The sequence below is a fragment of the Cottoperca gobio genome, chromosome 11, assembly GCF_900634415.1.
Source record: "Cottoperca gobio chromosome 11, fCotGob3.1, whole genome shotgun sequence".
In the NCBI taxonomy this organism is placed as follows: domain Eukaryota; kingdom Metazoa; phylum Chordata; class Actinopteri; order Perciformes; family Bovichtidae; genus Cottoperca; species Cottoperca gobio.
In genome coordinates, this window is record NC_041365.1 from 12153868 (window position 1) to 12175562 (window position 21695).

At 39.8% G+C, this 21695-nt stretch overlaps 3 protein-coding genes across 9 annotated transcripts in view; all 3 read right to left on the reverse strand.

Moving 5' to 3' along the window:
• Positions 1-6350, reverse strand: part of sdc2 (syndecan 2) — a 41170-nt gene extending 34820 nt beyond the window's left edge. The window contains exon 1 of the mRNA XM_029443613.1: positions 5888-6350. Within this exon, the coding sequence (XP_029299473.1) occupies positions 5888-5947 (60 nt within the window). The 5' untranslated portion in view covers positions 5948-6350. The remainder of the gene's footprint in view (positions 1-5887) is intronic.
• Positions 6351-9098: 2748 nt separating this feature from the next.
• Positions 9099-15355, reverse strand: ppp1r36 (protein phosphatase 1 regulatory subunit 36). 2 transcript variants are annotated; one of them, XM_029442531.1, is made up of 11 exons: positions 15232-15355; positions 14726-14790; positions 14545-14622; positions 14238-14374; positions 13876-13945; positions 13692-13790; positions 13328-13468; positions 12647-12689; positions 11832-12061; positions 10537-10734; positions 9099-9677 (listed from the first exon to the last, which is right to left on the reverse strand). In XM_029442531.1, exons 1-11 carry the CDS (start codon positions 15259-15261, stop codon positions 9500-9502), a joined length of 1269 nt encoding a protein of 422 aa, XP_029298391.1. In that variant the 5' UTR covers positions 15262-15355; the 3' UTR covers positions 9099-9499. The 2 variants fall into 2 exon arrangements, with proteins under 2 accessions (XP_029298391.1, XP_029298390.1); XM_029442530.1 differs by having other exon boundaries at positions 10537-10737.
• A 494-nt stretch (positions 15356-15849) lies between these two features.
• On the reverse strand, positions 15850-20560 carry LOC115016187 (probable thiopurine S-methyltransferase). 6 transcript variants are annotated; one of them, XM_029443874.1, is made up of 9 exons: positions 20508-20560; positions 18717-18839; positions 18292-18384; positions 18012-18144; positions 17104-17156; positions 16926-17000; positions 16604-16689; positions 16390-16434; positions 15850-16217 (listed from the first exon to the last, which is right to left on the reverse strand). In XM_029443874.1, the coding sequence occupies exons 2-9, from the start codon at positions 18812-18814 to the stop codon at positions 16099-16101; spliced, it is 702 nt and encodes a 233-aa protein (XP_029299734.1). In that variant the 5' UTR covers positions 18815-18839; positions 20508-20560; the 3' UTR covers positions 15850-16098. The 6 variants fall into 6 exon arrangements, with proteins under 6 accessions (XP_029299734.1, XP_029299735.1, XP_029299731.1 ...); XM_029443875.1 differs by having other exon boundaries at positions 18717-18842; positions 20508-20527; XM_029443871.1 differs by lacking the exon at positions 20508-20560 and adding an exon at positions 19386-19653.
• Between the last annotated feature and the right edge of the window lie 1135 nt (positions 20561-21695).

A 21695-nucleotide genomic window follows, 5' to 3' on the forward strand; every position in this document is an offset into this window, starting at 1 on the left:
CTGTTTTGATTCGAGACAGGGGGGAAATAATGGAAACACCAGACATTAGAAGTACATTTTTCTGCTTGGAGGAACGCCAGTGCAGATATCAATTTGGCGCCTTTTAGAGACGATAAAGTGCGCTCGTAAATATGGGTGAGCACAGATGTGTTAAATGTGCCGTGCCGTTTTCCACAGCAATCTTGGGAGTTAGATGGAAAAAACCTAGCTTACGTCATGGCTTGGGATAGTATACAGATGGAAGACATTTGGCCCTAAGATCATTGTCTATTCAGCAGAACAAAGTCAACCAAGAAAGTTTCACAAGTAGCATTTGATTTCACTTCACCCTTTAAAGAGCCGACCAACAAAACCTGAACTGCCCACAATCTACGCTAATGATATTTAATACAGCTTTAAAAGGATGGTTTTTTTCTTTGTTGCACTAGGGCAAGCCGTCTAATGTCTGCTTCAGCTTTACAGTCAATTGCAGCGACCCCACATAATACAATTCTTATTACATTTTTATGTGCTTTGACGTCTCTGAGCAGTATAAAATCCACACAACAGCATTTCAATAAGGTGCAGATTCAACAAAGCAGAGCTGAAACGAATGTTTGGCATTGTTTGAAAAATGCAATGCCAAATATTTGCTTTCCAAATGGGAGAATCTGCAATTTTTCTCTTTCTTATAGTAAGCTGAACCACTGGAATGTTTAAAAAAACAACGTATTCTTTTCAAATCACATAGGAAAAAGGTGAAAGCAGCAGGTATCTTTCGCAGTACTTAGAAAGGGAACAGTATGGGCAGATACAAACTGTTATAAAGCAGACCAGGTACCACGAGTGGCACTCTGTTTACCACATGAGTTTGTCTCTTTCATTTCACCTCCTGCCAAGCTAGACACTTTTCACACCTCGCACAGCAAAGCTCCAGACAGGTCCTGCCTGTCTTGGGAAAACCTGAACATCAAAAAAAGGAGGCAGGCTTCACACTCTTCCCCCACTCCTATTCCTTCATCTCCCTCTGTTCCTCCTACCAACTAAAACTGGAAGGCAGCAGGCAGTAAAAAAAAAAGAGAAAGAAAGGAAGAAAACAGCCGTACTGACAGGGTTTTCCCCATTTCTCTTTGTCACAACCACAATCCCCTCAACTGCAGTCCTGCCAAAAGGAAGTTTCCATTTGCTAAGCTAAGTAAATAGAAGAAAAAGGGGAAGAAAGAGGGTAGGACCAGAGAAAGAGTAATGATCCAGGTCTCCTATGTCTAAATACGTTCATCCAGATTGCCACAAGCACATGCAAAAGGCTTTTATTGTCCCATGTGACAGCCTCCGATAGTCTGCTACAGCTAAGGTGGCTGTGGCCCAACATAAACCAGAGCTGCTGCAGCCACATCTCCCTAATGTGTTTTCCCTATGCCTTGGTGGCTGGGATGACAGTGTATTTTAAAACACGTGGCTATAAACTCACACACACACACACACACACACACACACACACATACCCAGAGGGACATAAAAAGGCACGGATGCGCACACCAGCACACACAAACACATGCACAGTCAACACAGTTTGATTATTTGTGAGTCTTTACTAGTATGCACAAGATCCTGCCAAAGTAAGAGCCTCTTAGAACTCGTCGACAACAGAGAGGAAGAGGAAATAAGCTCCTTTCTAACACATACGACCTGCAGATGTTGGCAAATTCAATGCAAGCGCTTGAAATCTTAAGGGAAGGGAAAGTGGAAAAAAAAGGGGGGTGTATCTTGTGTGAAAACAAAGACAAATATACTTCATTCCTTCCAGATGCCTGAGAGGGAAATATAACGCCACTGTTCTCGGCCTAATCCAAGACACGGTGTAATGACAGGCAGCATCTTGACCATGCTGGCAGTGAGATGTGGCAAGAGAGGCGCAATACACAGAGGGACGGAGAGAAGAAACACGGAGGAGGCAAGAGACCATGTGTGTGAATGTGTGTTTACTTGTAGTGTGTGTGCCTGCATGGTGACAAAACAGGAGTTCATGCGTGGACACAGATGGATTCAGGAGGGAAAAGGGGGGGGGGAGTGGTTGCTGTTGTGCTTTCAGTGGTCCAGCAGCCCCTGCCTTCTGTGGAGTCCATTAGTGATTGCATAATGCTTGGCAGACAGGGACCAAGTGAATGCACCCCCTGAAGGGTCGGACACCAGCGAGGAGGTATAGGTTGCTCTGCAGAGCAACAAACTCTGTGTTCCCATGTGTGTCAGTGGTGGATTTATTACCTAAATAAAAAGAAAGAAGTGGCTTTTTCAGTCAGGGAAAACACAAGCTTGCAGGGGAGCTAGTTGTGTCCTCAGTTTGAGGAATTCTAGGGTAATGCAAAATAAAAGAGCATCATTAAATATACAGCAGGAGAAGCTGCAGTCGCTGCACAGCATCTGCTTCTATGTGGCACTACATCCTTTCATTTCTCTGCTCCATTATAACCCGCTTATACCTCAATTTATATTACATTCTTTATTTAGTTAATTGTATCCTTGCAAGTTATTCCTTGCTGCACTTCTCTCTATGGAACCGTAACCTAAACCCTTCTCTCTATGGATTTCCTTCTCTTGAGTACAGAATGGCCCAGAAGGGGGTACATTTTTTTATCCACCCACGGCAGACAGGCATTTTACTTATTCATCATATAGTACATTGAACATTAAGTGTTTTAGGTGAAGCATAAGGCTTTTATCAGTGGAGAATGAAGAGAAATTTTCCAATAAGCACACCTCATTTAGGCTGTAAGAGCCTTGTGTTTGTGAAACAAAGTGATGGGTTGCATCAGTTCAGTAGACTTGGAGAGGGTGTCGGGGGGATTTACAAAAAACAATAAGAGGGAAATAACATACTTTAAGGATTCATATAGCCAATCTAAGCAAAAGGAAATAGTAGAGGTTGTTATTTGTTATTGGTGAATCTAAGAGTGAATGATGTGTAAATGTGTTTTTTAGTATATATCTGGGGGGGAAAGCCACTCCACAGCTTTAAGTTGAGAGGAAGGTCAGCGTGTGAGTCTATGCTGATCTTTTCATTATCACAAAATCAGCAGAAAACTACCATTCAAGCCAAAACATTAAACTGGAATACTGCTGTGACTGAGATAATACATCCCTCTCAATACACAGCCTGCACCATTTCCCCTCCCTCGAAAAGGCATCAAAGGCTTCAAGTTGAAGTATTTGCTGCTATGGCCTTTTCACCCTTGAAATACTATATGGGATTGTTTTGGGCTTAGCATGTCTTTTTATCTTGAGCATTCTAGAGTAGTTTATCATAGTGATCAGACCTCACTTTCCCTTTGGAGACAAGACTGAGATAGCTTTCAGCCTGCATCATCTTCATGAATGGGGTCAGTCCATAAAACATGCGAAAATAAGAGAAAATAAACAGATATGGGAAATCTTCCTTTGGTTGCGTACGGAATCCCGTGAACTTGAAAAAAGACGTTCCATGCCATATTCAAGTCTGTTTCTCCTCCATCCTCCCATTTCCCTCTCTCTTCCGATACACTCCAGTTTTCCTCGTCCATCCTGACACAAAATCCAGCCCTCCTCTGAAGTGTTCCTTTTGAGTCCAGCGTCAGACAGCACTCACCCTTGTAAATCACAGATGTAAAGGGAGGTGAACAACACCCACGCTTCCCACCAAAACATGACACAAATTACAGACCACAACATCTGGTGAGTGGCGCGCACCGAAACACGACGGGTTGGGCCGAGCATATATTAGAACAGCCAAAATCTTCCTCCTCTTTCACAAAGTTTCTTGGAAGGAAAGAAGTGGAAAACGTGGAAAACATATTCTGAGAGAAGAGAGCAGCCTGTTACAGTTACACATTCATGATTGACCTCATCTATTGAGAGATACGATAACAACACACCAGCATGGCTCCACTGTGCTGAAGAGTGCTGCAAAACAATATTGTCCTTCAACATGTGCAGAGACCTCACACACAGCAGAAGTGAGGAACATAAATGGTTTCAAGACAAAAGCACAACTGTTTTACTGTGTATGACCATATAGGATTGTGGGTGATGTAAAAACCTGTTTCTCAGAGATGAAATATTTGGGGGGGGGGGGGTTATCAAAGCCAGGAACAGCAAGTTTTATCTGAATGTTTTTAAAAGCAGAGTGTTACACTGTACCCCTGTGTGACGTGATGGGGTAATTAAAACACAGACAGATGTGCCTGAAGCAGGTTACCAACCACTTGTGATACCAGTGCCAATATTGAAAATCAATGTCACGTGTCAAGTTAGAGTGAGGCCTTCAGGGACACAGATAAAGGGGATATTGATCAGGTTAGTATGTGTGTGTGTGTGTGTGTGTGTGTGTGTGTGTGTGTGTGTGTGTGTGTGTGTGTGTGTGTGTGTGTGTGTATGATGTGTCTATGTAAGGTCGTCTAGATGATGATCAAGCATGCCAATCCTGCCATATTCTTGTGATAGACTACCTCAGATTTTGTCAAAATGTGTCCATTGGGATATTTTACTCGTGACCAGGAAATATCACCCTGTATCATGTACTGCAATCCAATGTAGTATTGCAATAGGTGCTATCTTGGTGAGACTTTTAATGGTTGTGGACACTGTCGTAAAAGTACTGTACTCTTATATTTCCCATTTTATGGTCACTGTGTATATTGGTGTGAAATCATAGAAAACATGTAAAAAAATAAATATTGAAGTGCTCTGAGGGAGATCTCGTGCAAAACAATGAGTCATTAAAACAAGCGTCTGAATCAGTGGCTCTAACAGGAGGCACTGCGCCAAGCGACAAGTCACAACCCACAGAGAAACAACAGGAGGGGACAATAATGACAGGGGCTGCACATGAAAGTGCCAAAATCTGTCATTGCAGCAGCCCGGAATATTTTGCAGAGTGATGCAGACGCAGTTAGGAGGCACAACACTGACATGAATCTCAAACTAGAGCAAGGAAACAGTAGAGATGAAGAGCAATATGTGGGTTTAAAACTAGAGGGAAAGGGATATTTGAGAATAAAAGTTAGGATATTGTTCAGATGAGCCCTGTTAATTAAAATGTCACAACCATTCAATGATTGCCACCAAAAGAAAAGTTTATGTGCCCAGTAAGCTCCAATAATGACAACATTTACTTCAATAATGCATCTATTGCAGTGAGCATGGACCTGTCCACAGCTGTCATAGGAATCAACACTATAACAACAACTGACTGCAATATAGCTATAATACTCATGTAAAGGCGCTCTGTGTTCCCTCACAGGCAGTGTTCATATCCTTTATTGTTGATGCCATGTCGTCTTTAAGCCATGTGATATTTCTAAAGAATAAAATAATAATAATAATAATAATAATAATAATACAATTGTGTCTTTACTGGTTATTACCATATACATGTTAAAGACATGTTTAAGCAACAAATACAAGCTCGTGGAATAAACTTCATCCACATAGGTCCCTTTAAAGTATTTCTCCATGTTACAAAAAAAATGCTGAACACCTACAGGCAAGCAATGAGAAAAGCACATTGACCTCTACAGGCTCTACTTGAGCTTCATGCATATTTCAGCATCTAATATGATTTAAGGAATTCATTTATAGGCTAAGTCTTCTGCAAAGTGGCAGCAATAGGCCTGTCTGCTTAGTTGTCAGACACAGAGATTCAATGGACAAACAGTCGGACTTCTCGGCAAACTACAAATGAAACGTTTCTCATTGTTTATTCCATCATAGTAAATCAGTGTTTTGCACACAACATAGAGAATAAACACACATGGAAACCAGCAAATGCTCAAACAAACTACAAAAAAACAGCAAGTGGTCCGTACGTGGACCCAAAGTTGCCTTTTCCCCCACAGCTATATCCCCGTTTTAAGTTTGCTTTCCAAAAACTTACCCTTTCCCCGGAGAGGAAGACGGTCAGCCCGAGGGTGAAAATTATCCAAACGCTCCTCATTATTCCTCTTTATTAATTCAAAACGCGTTGTTACGAGCGAAATGTCTAATCTTTCCCCTCTTCTTCTTCTTCTTCTCTTCTTCTTCTTCTTCTTCTCCCTCTCGCTTTCCTTGCACCCTTCGCTCCAACTCCTGCCGCTTCTCTCTCTCAGGAGTGGGATCCCACCGGATACGTGTTGCGTTTTGGTTATTCCTCCCCCCCTCTCTCCAAGCACTTCTATTTTTTTTCTTCTTCTTTTTTTCTTTTCTGTGTAAATCTGACAGAAATATATACAAACAAGTACGGTTTAATTGCAAAGTCCTCCACGCGCCTTGTGTCAGAGAAATCCGCACGAGGAACCTAGCTCGCTCTCTTCTCTCCCTCAGCGCTCACTTAAAATAACGACGACAAAGCGTTAAGCACGAGCTCGACTGACGCGCTAGTGAGTGCGTGCGCTCTTTACGGCCATGTCACCGCGAGAGAGAGAGAACTTGCGACAAAGTAGCAAAAAAAGGAAGCCAATAATTACACAGCAATCATAACAAACCGATTATGTTGTGCAGTGACGTGCTGTAAGTATATCAATGATTATTAATTAGGCTATTGTAATTGTTTCTACTGGTGAGGTCGGATAACAGACTAATTGAGCCATTTATCTCCACGTCTAGATAACGATCATTAATTGCACCCTAATGAGGATTCCACAATTTGAATCAGTCACTGCACTAAATTACAATCAAGTCTCCGTTTATTATGCAGATACGGTATTATGAGCACATATGATTAGTCCTTCATTGGTGCCATAGGCATGCCATGAAATCAATGCACCACTCTTAATATATGAATAAAAAGGCACATAACATCCTGTTACAAATACATCATACAATACAGATAGAGTTAATCACTAAAAAGAGTTATATCAGTTTGAAGTCCCCCCCCAGTCCCAGAGTTCAGCCATTTATGGGCAAAGTCTCCCCCTGCTGGTATAAATGAATAATGTCTCCACTTTTGAGGTCAAAAATTAAAATGTGTAGCTGCAAGTAAAATACATGCAGGATTAGTTTTTTACCCTGATTTGCAAGTGTGTGCCTTTAATTAAATGTTTACCTTCTGCCCACCTTTAATCTCAGTTCCAGGTGTTCTAAAGAACCAAAAGCTGGATGTTGAAGTGTTTTCAAGTAAAAGATGAGGCCATTTTAACTGGTTCTGTAAAACAATTAGCAAATTAGAAACTCCTACCTCACAGCTATCTGTCTCACAGTTACCGGCTGTAGCAGCTCCAAAGAAAGCAATTAGTCAGAAGTTAAATGTCCTATCCTCTCTCTTAAGAATCCCCCTTTGTCCTTTTAAAGCTCTGTGTAGCGTGCACACACACATACCCCTTTGTGCATCACAGTTTAGCTTTAAAAGATTTTCAATTAATTTATGATTTAAGAGGAAATTTTGCAGTCATTTAACTCATTTGAAAAAAGGTGTGATTTTTCCTATTTATGACAAACTTCCCAGTGCAATCTTCCACCTCGCAGGGAAAATTCAAAATCACTAAAAACCATTCAGAACAGTACAAACAGCGTTTCCCCAGAAACTTTTGAAAACCACTAATCCCACCCGATAACAGTCTGCCCTTTGTGCACAGCAAAGCCTAAAACTCCCCTGATCACAAGTACTGCCAAACTAAATTCCTCCGGCACCATCTTAGCCACACATATCGCAAGGTGACTTCCTTCATATACAAAGGCCAGCGACCTATAGATGTGTGTAACACAAACTGTAGTAAAGAGGTAATTGTGTATTGTGCCAGTGCTTCCCCAAAATCATACAAGTACCCATAGTCATTGTGGCTGAAATGTGGATATGCTCTTCTTGCCATGGTGCTAGACCAGTATATGTGTACGTTGAACTATCTGAAAACACTAACACCATGCTCAACTGAACTGTTGAGTTCACCCACATAATATCACACCCTTGACATGGTGTGACTCATTAAACCTTTAACACGCAGATGGAAAAAGATGTGTCACACCCAAATTAGAAAGCTTTACTTTTTAGTGCCACTGCTGGATATCTCATTCTGAAAAAAGAAAAACTTTCAGGAATTTTGAAAGACAATTTAAATCATTCTGACTGATGAATGAATCATAAGTGTGCAGCATTTCTGTGGAGATGTCACTCCAGTTTTTTAATTAACTTCCGATTATCTCCTCTTTGCTGTGAATTCAGCAAAGAGGAGATACCATTAGTGGATAACGACAATGATTTTGTTACTATCCTGTAATATTTTGAAACCCAGCCTTTAAGTTTCAGGGTCAACATCAGGTGGTACCATCAAGTTAAAGAACGGTCTAATGAGATTGTACCGGAATTAAATCCTGCTGTATTTACTGATGAAGAAAAGAGTAGTGCATTTGCTTCACGAGAGATCTACTGATGATTAGAGACAATCCAACAAGAAGTCACAGCAAAGTTTTAGAGTTAAAAGGAATGGTTCGACACGCTGGGAAATATACTTATTTGCTTTCTGAGATTTAGATGAGAAGATAGACACCCCTCCCATATTTAGACTGAAAACTGAAATGTCTTCAAAGGGAGTAACTAAGTGACATTAGAAATACTTGGAGAAAAAAAAGGCAGCGCTTGACTTGTGGAACAGTGTAAATTTAAACCAAGAGCACTTATAATTGTTTTAACTAATTTAGAATATAGTGTGAACCATCCCCCACCATAATGCACAAGATTCCCAGGCCTCCTCCTCCTCCTCCTCCTCCTCCTCCTCAGAGGGCTTAACTCTGCTCCTGGTGTCCCAGATTACGTAGCCAATTAGGGCGAAGGCAAAGCCCCTTCTGCTACCAAGCTTGGCCAGATAGTGGTGTGTGAAAATGTGAGAGTTTGTGCGTGTGTATGTGTGTGTGTGTGTCATGTTACTGTTACTGTGTACTACCTGCTGTGAGGCAGCACAATGACACACAATGTCTCAGTGGTCTAAGGGAACCTTCAATGATCTAAACAGATAAATAAAAGTAAACACTGATCGGGATGACAAACTGTGTGAAGACTGTATAATTTAATTTCCCAAATACACATTATCCAACGTGAATTATGCATGCAATGTGCAGGACTTCCTTCATTTTCATGTGAATTGAATATATTTCAGACTCTATAGAAAGTGCAGACCTTCACAGTTGTTATGGATTCCATAATATTTTATTCAACAGCACCTGCAGCTGGCAAATAAGAAACTGATTTGAATTCAGGTAGGTGTGTGTGTGTGATGACAGTCCAGGGAGGTTCTTTTGAAAATGAGCCATATATGAGCAAAGCAGAAAGAAAACTGTCTTTCTCTCAGTTTGCGACCCTGTGGGCTGTGCTGAGGAATGCATTCGGAAGACTATACACACACATACAACATCTGTATTATACCAATGAAAATGCACAGTCACACTCAAAACATTCTGCCACTTTCACACATATGCATCATTTTGTATCGGAGGTCACTGACTCAACGGCAGCAGCTGCAGAGAGTCTTGTGTTTACATGGGTGGTGCTGCCGGATCTGGCAATGCCTGTCAACTTGGGTCACATGAAGGTCGACCTGCTACCTCGAACTTTGATGCCAGGATGATCCTTACTGTTGTTATTAACATCGCTTTCTGATTCATGGTCGTCATCCTCATCCCTGTTGTTTTTCTCTTCTCCGTGGGCCATCAGGGTGCTGTGGCTGAACTCTCTCAATGGCTTGCCAAGAATCCCAAAGCTGATTTAAGAAAGAAAATAAGACAAACCAAGTTGTTTTCTCCAGTCTGTCTTGGCACAAAGACACACGTGAAATAAACACAATATATCTAAAGTTGTGGAAAGTTTTAGTGTCTGAATCATTCCACTCTTTCAGTTTATTAAAGATGTGGTTAACTGGCAATAAAGATTCCCATTACATATGAAATCTGAGATTATTCGGTTAAAACCAGACAAAGGGTTCTTTAACACAATATGACCCCAGGGAGCACGACTAACAGAGTCATGGGGAGTGGGTTTTATGGCATCTAATCACAAGAAAGTTCCATATTTCATACTAGTTACCAATTTCTAAAAAGTTCAAACAAAACAAGCAGGAGACAGCAGAGACATTTCTTATGAAAGTTTTTAAAAAAGAAGAAGAATGACCCTGCAGCTTTATGGAGTTTTAAGTGTATGGGTTTGATTTTTCAGCTGCACAAACATTGGTAGATTGTTTGGCAGATTCTTATGGCTCTGAATACCTCCCGACATATATAATAAAACCGTAGGCAGTCCTTTACAGCGATCAAGCCACTGGTGAAGAAAGTCTAGCATCTAGCGAGGTAAAAACTCAGATAGAGTTCAAAAACAAGACACCTACAGTATAGGATCTTAACGTGGCTGCCTGCAGGATAACTACATAGTTTATTACTGGTGTGTTTTTGTGAGCTTTTTTGGAATAATTCTGTGCCCCACGTGGTCACAAGTCATTGTATGTTTCATATGTATCATCATGCAAATAGCAGTAACTGTTATTTTACAAATAATCATATACTTGATCAAAGCAAATCACATCCTCCTGAGTGTCATGTGACATGTTTTGTAATGTTTCACACCACCTGAGAGTGGCCAGCTGCTGGTTGAGCTCCTCCGTTAGGGCCTTGGTGTCACAGTGCTCGGCCTGCAGCGGGCTCTGCCTCCTGGCCCGGCCGCTGGGAAACAGATGGGGTGAGCGTTCTTTGGGCGAGGGCAGCAGAGACACCATCAGTGGGGATCGCTGATTAACTATACTGCTGAGGGACGGCCGCCTCTGGGACCTTCTGGGGGAAAAGTCAGACCAAAGGAGCAGGGTCAAATAAATACAATGAATTTATTGAATATAAGCACCCAAGAGAAACATCCAGATGTAAAGAAAAAAGACATATTAGAGGAACACATGGGGAAAAAAGTGTATTCATGCACGCATGTACAAATTTCTTTCTAGTACTTACTCAACAGTTAGTATAAAATGAGAGAACACAGACAACAGCTGTATAAGCATGTAAAAAAAGGAGACATGCCTCACATATTCCATTGTGTCATACATACCCATAGTGCTCATGGTTGAAACTCAAACAAATATCCAGAACTAATGAATCAGGAAAGCTGCAATGGTAGCCACATTCTCAACATCCAGGTGGTAATATAAAACATACATTGTGAAATGTTTTGTTTTTAAATCACTTTTTTTGTATGTCTGCAAGACAGCTGGAAGTAGTGCTGATGCTACTCCAAAATCATGTTGTGTACATCCACCCACAGGAGGCGAGCAAACTTCAAGCGTCGTTTTTTTGATTGTTAACCTGACAGCAGGAAAGAGCATTGGGCCTCTTGACAGCTTACACAACTGCCAATCTTGTGTCAGAAACAGCAAAGCAACATAAAACAAGCTGTCAGACAGTCCTTCTATTTTGGACAAAGCCATGAATCTATCGACATCAATCGTCATATTCCAGTTGGAAGTCTGACACGACATCCATCAAACACACACAACTTTACTGCCTGAGCCATTAAGTTCTTTACTTGATAAAATGTCAAATCCGGGTCAGATTGGTTTAACATATTGGTGATTAGAAAAATAGATCAAATTAGTTCAAACTTTTATATTAACAATGGATAGCATGACTATTTCTATATAAAAAAGGTCGCCGTTTGTGATGAATCCACAGAGAAATATTACCGAACTCTGCAGTTACCCTCAGCTCTATGGAGCTTTATAGCGTTGTTTGCTTATTGATTTTGGTTTTCAGGCCTGAAGCTCCACTGTTTTGGTTCACCGCTCTCATCAGAAATGTTTTCAGCAGCAGCAAGCAGCTATAAAAGCCCACTGTATGCTACCTATCCTAAACTCAACCTTTCGTCGGCTTTAACGCACCTGTGCTTAAATGTGCCATTACATCCTGTCTCCTCGGGGTCATCTTCTTCGGTCTTCACTGAAGCATTAACAGTAGTGAAGGTCGTTCCTGAGTCCCCATCAGTCCTTTTACTTACTGCCGTGTCGAAGGTGTCCGAGTACAAAAGACGCCCCACCTCCTCTTGAATGTCCCTCAGGTCCTTCCTGTCAAACGTCACCCAGGCCACGTAACAGAAAAAGCTGTACAAGCACTAGAGGGGAAAAGAGTGAAGAGTGTTACCTGGAGTTCTTTAAACTCAAATAAATGATTTCCTTAATTCAATAGTTAGACATTCATTCAATTTCAACATGCTTTCTTTCTTCCACTTCCAAGCTATTTCTAGCCAAAAAAGGGATCACATACAGAGCAGGTGATATTTCTCTCCTTGTCCACCCACCTGGCTAAATAGTGGAGAGCCTGTCAATGCATAGCACCTGTGTTGAGTCAACATCTCCTCCCACTAACTAATTCATTAAAGCCAGCAGGCATAACCAGCACTCAATGTCGCCGTGTTCTGCACACTGCCGTCTGTATTCACAGATGGTGAACTTGCCTTCACTATGACCAGCTGAAGGCTTTCTTTTTTTTCTGTGCAGATGAGGCAATACCGTTTCAGATGTTTCAACATGCTGATTTTGCAGGGGAAGAAATTTCAGGTCAGTTACGAGTCAAACTTATCAAGTTTTAAAAAAAGAAAACATTAGGCGGTTGGTTGTTGGATTCATTGGAGTGGCACATTTGCATTTGAGGTGATAAGTACATTTGCAGCGCAATATTGGATTCTTATTGCACCTACCGCATGCAGCAGCCATTCTGTGCTGTTTGAAGACATCCGGCCCCTGAAAAAAAAAAAAAGAGCTTGGTGTGGTGTGGGAAACTGTAATTGGTTAACTCATGTCAATTTTCTAATCTTTTTTTCAGTTCTCTTTAAAAAAAGAGAACTGAGAACAAAGAACGTAATGTAAAGTCCGAACTAAAGAAAAGAAGTCACAAAGGAAACACACACAGAAATGTTGTACTAAAAATACTTTTACCTTGGAAGATTACCTACTTGATTTTTCTAACTCACGATGCTGAAGCCTCATATTAGCTTCAACTTAACTTTAGAATGCATTTTTGCACAGAAAATATACTGTGCACCCCCATATCTAACTGATCTATTCATGGCTGTACGGACAGGAGAAACAATGACAACAACCAAAAACTTGTATCAAGACGGACTTGACAGAAATGTAACATGTTACATTTAAAGTAAGACATTTAAATGAGAGAAGCATTGTGACAGGACTACAGTAGCTTTGGCAGAGCTTGTCACGTTATTAGTTTAGTCACTACTGCTATCCAATGGTACCCAGGAGGTATTTTGAAAAGGTATTACAAAATGATGCACCCCGGTTACAATTCAACTGAGTGAAAACATTGCAGAGGGAATACTTTCTCTGTCTGCCACTTGTTCTGAATCTGAAGAAATACTCACTTGTGATATGGTGTGTGTCGATGCTGTTCTATCTCAAGGTCCATCATTAGGCTAAAGTAGCAGACAGCCAGCTTCTTTTGTGTTATCTCTTTTTTGGCCAACGCCTCTGCCATCATCTTGTGCTCTGGGGTGATGTCTACGCTGGCAGATTGGTAAGAAAGGCAATGAGGGTGTAGAAATACAGGACAAAGGAAAAAATAAAAATAAACATATAAATAAAAAGGTCCCACAGGGGAGGAAACACAGATAGTAACTGTGATAAGAAAACTACCACAACTTTACAATAAAGGCAATCACCAGCCTGTAGCATACATGAGTAAAAAAACGACAAAAGACAACACTCTTCCATTCTTAACACACTTACGCCATTAAAGACTTTGGTGTATTCTCCAGAGACTTGTATTCAAAGAAACAAGACAGGTAAAGGAGAAGGGCAGTCAGGACTTCATCAAGCTCTTTACTCCTGGACACAGACAAGCAATTAGTGTTAGTGCAAGACTTAGCTTATCAATGTGTAACAATGGAAACTGTGTCTTTGTATTCCTTACTTCAGTATAGCCAAGAAGCAGAACGGAATGGGAAGCGAGTAATTCTCCTGTAGTAAACTGACAGCCACCTCTACAACACAGACAGCTTTGTCAGAACAAGGTCAAAGGTCATCTAGCACACACTGGGTATACAACTATGTCATGCTTTAGCAAAATGATATTACCATTATCGAAGAGCAAAGTTTAGTTTTATTTTGTATTTGATATGAAGATCTATAATTCGTGGATCAAACCTAATTTTGGTCAACCAAATTGTATTGTATAAGTGGGATAAGCCAGGTTAATAAAGCTGGACAATGTGTGCATCAGTTCAGCAAATAGCAATGCTCTTACAGGAGATTCAACAACATATTGTCACTTGCGTTTAACATCATCCGTGGTGATGCGGTCCCCTCGCCTCTTCATCACTGAGAACCTGTAAGCATGCAGATGAGCAGGGCTCAGGCTCTTTCTAATGCTTTGGCGCCCTCTGTGGTTCAACGTGCAGATATCAGCCAACCTGAGGAATAAGAGAATAGGCGGTGATGAGCATGTGCATGTTAGTCAGTGAATGTGAGGAGCAAAACATCGTGTGCAATTAAAAAGAACAAAACAAAAACACAGTTGAATAAAGCTGATACTTATATTTAAAAGAAATACACGTTTGAAAGCTGCCTGTTGCAGACCTACCACTCTGATCGCTGTTGAAGATCCTTGAAATTGACATTAGTTTGCCTCCTTTTCCTCAAAACACCCTCCTCTGTTGAACTAGAACATAAAGAGTGAGAAGATGTTTTTGTTATAGTTTAACGGCATCTCGTGACTGCTAGCAGGTGCATGCTAGCTAGTAATTTGGCGCAGCTTCCCTCACCTGACATACTCCAATGTTAGAGTGTCATCCCTCCACACCCAGCGGCCTGGAGGCTGTACACTCACCTGAAAGGTATTTCTTCAATGTTAGTCCTTTTTAAATGTGCAACTTTTAGACGAATTGTAAATATTGACCATTAACGTTACTTTGATAAGACACTTGGACATTTCAGACGGTTAACATCAATTAAGTTCAACTTTCACTACCAACACTGGTAGGTAGGAGGCTAGCTAATTATTATTATTAGTATTATTATTATTAGTAGTAATTTAGCAGCTCCTATCCAGAACGACAGTGAACTAAGTAAAGTGACCGTCCTTGAACAACTCGGGGTATTGATCTCACAACTTTCCGGTGTTCTATTAGAAACCACGTGACCACCACCACAGTGATAGTTAAATTACCGGTAAACTTGTAACGGTATTACGGTAACAGAGAGTATTGTTTTTATCACACAACGTCTTCAAAACGTTTTGAAGTTATTATATCTCAATGTGACAACTTACGTTACTCGGCTCCTCGGAAAGTTTCGGCATTTTTGTGAACAAAACTTCTACGAGTAGCTCGTGCTCCTTCCTCCTTGCCGTTTGCCAATGTAAGCACTGTATCCAGGCAACAGCCAATGGGGGAAGAAGCTGCGTCCCTGACGTATTGTTACGTGACGCTTTTTCTTTTCCGTTCATACAAGCATAGTTCTGTTACATTAGTCTTTACCCTCAAAACATAAGTGTTTAATCACATTTATACTTCATGACTTTCCCTAATTTTATTAGAGTTGCTAATAAACATTTTCCTCTACAGAACATGACACTTTGTCCTACTTCTGCTTGGGGGTCTCAGAAATCCCAGCTGTAAAACATGGTTAAAAATAATGGATTCAGAATTTGAAGGCCTTAAAAACTTTAGTCTATATAATAATGTTATAAACGGACTCCTATGAGTTCAACACACCAGCATTATGTCATACTTTTTCCCCTTACTGTTTTTTCTGTGTATTTTTTTGTAAATTCAGTTTAATGTTTATACTTATATTAATAGTCTGTATAAAAGTGAATATTATCAACTGTCAATATGTTCAGTAATACAGAACAGCAACCCAACTGGTTTCAATAAAGCCACAGACATCTTGTTACAAAATAAGTTTTATTTTGTCAGGCATTCAAAACTTTATACGTTATAGTTCTTAGAGGCTTTATGAAAATGAGTTTAAAACAGTTTTGATATTCTCCTTACATTTTAATTTCATGCCACTTCATTCCCCTCCACAATATAACTATTAAAAAAGATATGAAAGCATTAAAGAAAGACCAGTGTTTGCAAATAAATGCCCAAGATTTGCGCTTCTAAAGCTCTCTTAACATGCAAGTTACTTTTTAAATGCTCTTTGGAATGATGAGGTGAATATTTTCGGTCAGGTCGTCCAGCCCCCAGCCTCGTTGTCTGTCTGTCAGAGCACCCACAGAATGCAGCAGTTTTATATCACAGCTGTTCCCTGGGGAAAAGAAATGCACAATTAAAATCTACTAATTAATTTCAGCCTCCATAGTTCAGCATGTATCCAACTAACAAGAACTTTCTACTGTACCACTGTGCATATTTTGTGGTTCATTTATAGTTTTATGATTGCACAGAATCACTCCATTAATGTTCTTAACAACACTCACCAAACAGGCTGCTAAGTTGCTCATCAGGCACAAAAAAGGGAGGACCTGAAAGACAAATGCAGTCACAAATGTATTTTATTTTTCATATACAAACACACTGACCCTAGGCATTTAAATATTAATAGTTGTAATAGAGTATTTTGTTTTGTTTTACCAGGGATGTACATTACTATATATACATTGTCTGATGTTTAAAAACAAAATGGACAGTTACCTTGATATAGTTCAGGATTGTACAACATAGTGTCCAAAAGGTATCTGCAGTCTTTGGTCATTAGAGAAATTATGAGAGCGGCATACCTGTGGTATTGTGAGAGAGAATGTAGTAAGACAACATGGGGAATATGTATTGTTTTATTACAACATACAACTATAATTATAACCTATACATTATAGCATTATGTAAAGTATACATGTAAATACTTTTAAGACGTTTTAATTTCATTTTGGGGTTAGGTGTCATATTTTATTTTTTTTAAATGATGAACACAATGTTTTAAAATAAAATTAATCTTCTATTTTCAGTCTCCTCTTACTTTTCTCTGTCTCTGGGGTTGATGGCCACTAGAGATCCCCTGTCCCAGATTGCCCCGAACTGACCCGCAATGGAACTGTGAAAATGAGAGAAAAATAATCATAGTTTGTGTTAAACATTTACCTGTGCTAGTAATATAACATCTTTAACAGTGATAAACACTTATACAGTTTACTAACCTGGAGAAGCTGTAAAGGTCACATTGATATAGGGAGATATTTCTCTCTGAACCCTGTGGAACAAAGACAACGTGGATTCACAATGTTGTAAATATATGGAAGTACAGGGATTTCCCTACCATTACAGGTGCAGCACCAAAGCCGCATGTAGAATAAATGTGGAGAGCATAACTGAATGAATGTATTGTGTGCTCTAGCTTTTTGTACACAGATATGATAATAATAATAATAATAATTATGGGCCAGAATTATGTGAAACTGCATATTTGTTATTGAAATACTCAACATTTTTTTGGAGGGGGGTTCCCCCAAAAAACCCTCCAAATATGTGCACTTATGTCTTCCACAATGTTAGGGAAAACCCTGAAATACAATATGTTTTTCCATCTACTGTTCTCACATGTGGGTCCCATTAACTGGACTTTTTACATGAGATACCTACCATTACTGCCATTTGTCAAAGCATACCATAATGTTTGGAACAAAGCATACCATAATGTTTGGAATTTTAAAATGCAACTGCAATTCTTTTTGTTCATCCTGTATGCTTTTATTTTCAGAGTTGTATTACTGTTATGTGGTTATGCAGTGCAGACTTGTGTCAAGTTCAAACTTATTTCCCATGCCTGTATAATGTAACTTTGACAACAATACATTACATTACATTACAGGTCATTTAGCAGACAAAGAGTGAACTAAGTACAGGGACAGTCTCCCTGGAGCAACTCAGGGTTAAGTACCTTGCTCAGAGGTACAATGGTGACAGCATGGTATTGAACTCCCAAGCTTCTAGTGTTTTGTCTGGAATAGGAAACAGGATTCTCACCCTTGCAGAGCTATAATGAAGTCTATTCCACTCTTACAATGTTTTGCAAATGATGAAATTCTTAAGTTTATTGAACTCCTACCTTGTAAACCTTTGCTCCAGGTATGGCAGGGACAGGCTCCTCGCTGTAAGTCATGTTGTTCTCCTCAAAGAACTGTTTTATAGCCTTTTCACATATCTCCACGCCAACCACTGAATGGCCCATGTCTGCTAGCCTTGGATTCACACAGTAGAAGGAATTTAGAAGCACGAAGAGCAAATGTTATATTATACTGTGTGTGTAATTTTTTTTCTTAGCAGAAATTATAACTGAAAAACAGCAACAGTGATCTTCCTTATTAGATATAGTAATGGTTTCATACCATTTCATATCTACAGCTTTCCCACAGAGAGGGAAGAAGAAGCGAACTCCTGTCCGTCCGGCAAGAACTTTATCAATGTGGCTCTCCAGCATCCTGCCAGAAACGAACAGCTATTAACAGCCAACACCAGACATTCCTGGATATTAATTTGTAATAGTCAGGGTTACATCATCGCTCAATTCAAAGTTCTTAACCCTATGAAAAACACTAACTCAAATACATGTAATCTATGACTGAGAGGGGGATGTATGGACTGAAACAGCCTAGTTGATAGTCCTTATGCGTCTGTTCACAAGGAATCTTCTGACATTTTTATGGGATCACTTAAGTGGCCATTTGCATGTACAGTTAATGTTATCTTGCAAAACCACACATGCACGTTTCCCTTATCCCACCAAGGAGACAGATAACAGTGGGGGCTTTACTTGTGTACATGATGCTGATGGAAACCAATTCTGTCCTCCTGCCAGCGTTCCTCCCATTCTCCAAGTGCCATGACCCGATCCGCCTGTGGTGCCAACATGCTGGTTAAGTTTGCCTGACCGCAACTACTGGGGGATAACACGGAGCAGAGAGAAAACAAAGAATGAAGAGAGCAGCATGCATATACAGTATGTGGCTGGAGAGATGAGTGAGCGCACACGTTTCACAAAGAGTCATAGGTTCCTGCAAATAAACACATACGAAAACAGCTGCACGGTGAATACATGTGTGATTACAGAAGAATCAGCTGTCGCCAGAGCAGATAGGTTAAAAGGTCATATACAGTGCATGGATAGAGAATTATGTGACTTTAACGTGCAAACACATTGAAAAAGTATAAAGTTAGATATGTTTAGCCTGGGTAATTATGTCTCAGGATTAACTGGTCCACTTTCTTGAAATACAAATATTTCTACTAGTCACGTGCGTAATCAAACTCTGACGTCAGGGGTAAATTACCAAACGTCTTGCATAACGCCAGTCTTTTCTAATGTAAATAACTTAGCGTTTACAACTTTGCACTGAAGAATGAAATCAATCAAATTGCCAGATTATGAGCAGAAGCAATATGTAATGTAATACATAACAATGTCACGCTAGTCCACGTTTACCTTGCAGCAGCCTGGCATAAAACCAAACGAAGTACTTTTAAAGGAAAACCTGAATCCCGCATGTTTGTAAATTATAATCGGATCGTACCTTTCCTTAGTGAAAACAGCTAATATTTGTTCCGCAACACACCAGCGACAGCATTGATTATGCAACTGTTTCAATCAATACACAGTTATGGGAGAAGAAGTTTCTCGCCTGGGTTCAGTCTGTCAGGCTCTTTCGCACTGCTAGTGTTTGGTTTCACAGCCGTGGTGAAAGTTACAGGATATTCAAGTATTACCTGACAGGCGAAACTCGCGGAGTGTAAGTACATACGTCACCCGGTTTTACTTCTGGTTTAGGAGGAGCCTGATGCTGCATTCACGTACATGAGAAATATAGGAGATAGCAGTATCCGATTTGACAGCATTACCTAACTTTTAAATTGTTGTCCCTGGGCCTATCGATTATTATTATATGAGCACACATAACAAAGAAAAAAAGATTGCCCTACTTCTGAATATATGCTCCCTTTTATTTGCTGTATTGTTGCTTTATGTTGTATTATGTGGGATCTAGCAATGGTCTGTGAAGGGGTCCTTACAGGTTTCCAAGCAAAGTTATAGGGATCATTTTAGTTAGTAGCAACTTGAATTACAGCACTTTTCACACAGTTTCACAAGTGCTTTACAAGGGCAATAAACAACATACATGAGACGTATGCATGTTTAAAGTGCAAAACTAAAAATACAATGAACAACCTTTTCCACAAGCCTGTACTCTCTCATCTCACAGTACTTACTTGTTTAGTTATTACTAAATACAAGGCTATGTATATTGCTTCATGTTGTTTTTTTCTGATCCACCAAAAGAGCATAATTTGCCATATGAATAATCTTATCAATGTAGAATCATCTTATTCATCCACTTAGTGCATGTGCATGTCCACATTTAACCACACTTCAAAACAAAAGTGTGGCGCATAGTTGTTAGAGCTTGAGAGTTCATTCTTGACCTGGAGAACTGTAGTTACCTTTTTTTATTTACAATTTAATGTTTATAATAGATATAAACAACAACAACATCATCATAGCGTGTGCTTCATCTGTAAAGGGGGATCCAAGGCTTCAGAATATACTCACACTGTCACGGTTCGGTGAGGACCCAAATGCAGTACAATGGATGATGATTTTAACCAAAAAGAGAGCTTTATTAACAAAAGCTAATAAGCATACAGAAATACAAAGTAACAAAACAACAAAAAACAAAAAAACAATAAGGGGACGAGCAGGACACGAACAGGCCGGTAACAAACACGTAACAAGAATCACAATCCAACAAAGAACACTGAGACAGACAGGGATATATACACAGACACTAAATGAGGGAACGAGACACACCTGGGGAGAAAGGCAGACAACACAAGGGCAGGAAGTAATACCGGGCAGGAAGTAATACCAGACATGACACAAGGGGAAGGGAACATTTCAAAATAAAACAGGAAACAGAAACCAAGATCATGACACACACAGGGCTGCTCGGTAATAGTCTGTATTAACTGCAGATATGCAGTGCTTAAATGGACTCCCAAACTTGATCCCAATTAATTCCAGAGTTGTATTTATTAGTGCTGAACATATCAGCTATTTGTTTGACACCGAGATTGGAAAAAATTCAAGTAACCATGTTTCTATTGAGAAACATTTTGGCTTACGAATCTTCCAATTCAACCAAAACATATTTTTAGCAGCCAAAAAGGCTAAGCCTACTATTTTCCTGTCTTTTATTGACCTTAGCAGTGCAGCCCTATGCCCCAGCAGGCAAACAACACAACAAGGAGAGAGATTTATATTTATTATTAATGAAATAGTTTGAAACACTTCTTTCTAAAAGGACTTGACTGCAGAACAGTGCCACAACATATACATTAGGGTTCCCACTTGTTCTGGAGGGAGTGATATAGCCTGTGATGGATTTTCAATTGTATAATTTTGAATCCGACCAACTTGGAAATGACTGCAGGGTCCTTCCATATTCTCTCCCACTCTGTGAGGTGATTGAAACCCCTAAATCGTGTTCATATTGGGATTGAGTCTGAATGTTGGGATTTGAGGAGGATCAACATCGTATAAAGACAGTATATATGTTTAATGCTAAACACCTGATTAGTTTATCTGTCTCATAATTACAGTAAAAAAAATACTTGGGGAGTTTTGAAAAAATTGATTTAAATTGGGCAAACTGTAAGAAATGATTTGTGTTCAAGTTGAGTTGCAGCTGTAAATGTTGTATAAAGCTCTTTCTTTATGCACAATTTTTTAAATCATATT

Excerpts from the sequence above, each read along its gene's own strand:
- LOC115016187 (XM_029443870.1), bottom strand. The coding sequence starts at position 19,447 with ATGCGGGATTCAGGTTTTCCTTTAAAAGTACTTCGTTTGGTTTTATGC. Across the intron at positions 18,145-18,291 it reads AAAGCTGTAGATATGAAATG|GCTAGCAGACATGGGCCATT; the intron begins GTATGAAACCAT and ends TGTGAATCCAAG. Across the intron at positions 16,218-16,389 it reads GCAACTTAGCAGCCTGTTTG|GGAACAGCTGTGATATAAAA; the intron begins GTGAGTGTTGTT and ends TCTTTTCCCCAG.
- ppp1r36 (XM_029442530.1), bottom strand. The coding sequence starts at position 15,261 with ATGCCGAAACTTTCCGAGGAGCCGAGTAAC. Across the intron at positions 13,946-14,237 it reads CACCACGGATGATGTTAAAC|AGGTGGCTGTCAGTTTACTA; the intron begins GCAAGTGACAAT and ends TCTGTGTTGTAG. Across the intron at positions 13,469-13,691 it reads ACACCAAAGTCTTTAATGGC|CGTAGACATCACCCCAGAGC; the intron begins GTAAGTGTGTTA and ends CCAATCTGCCAG.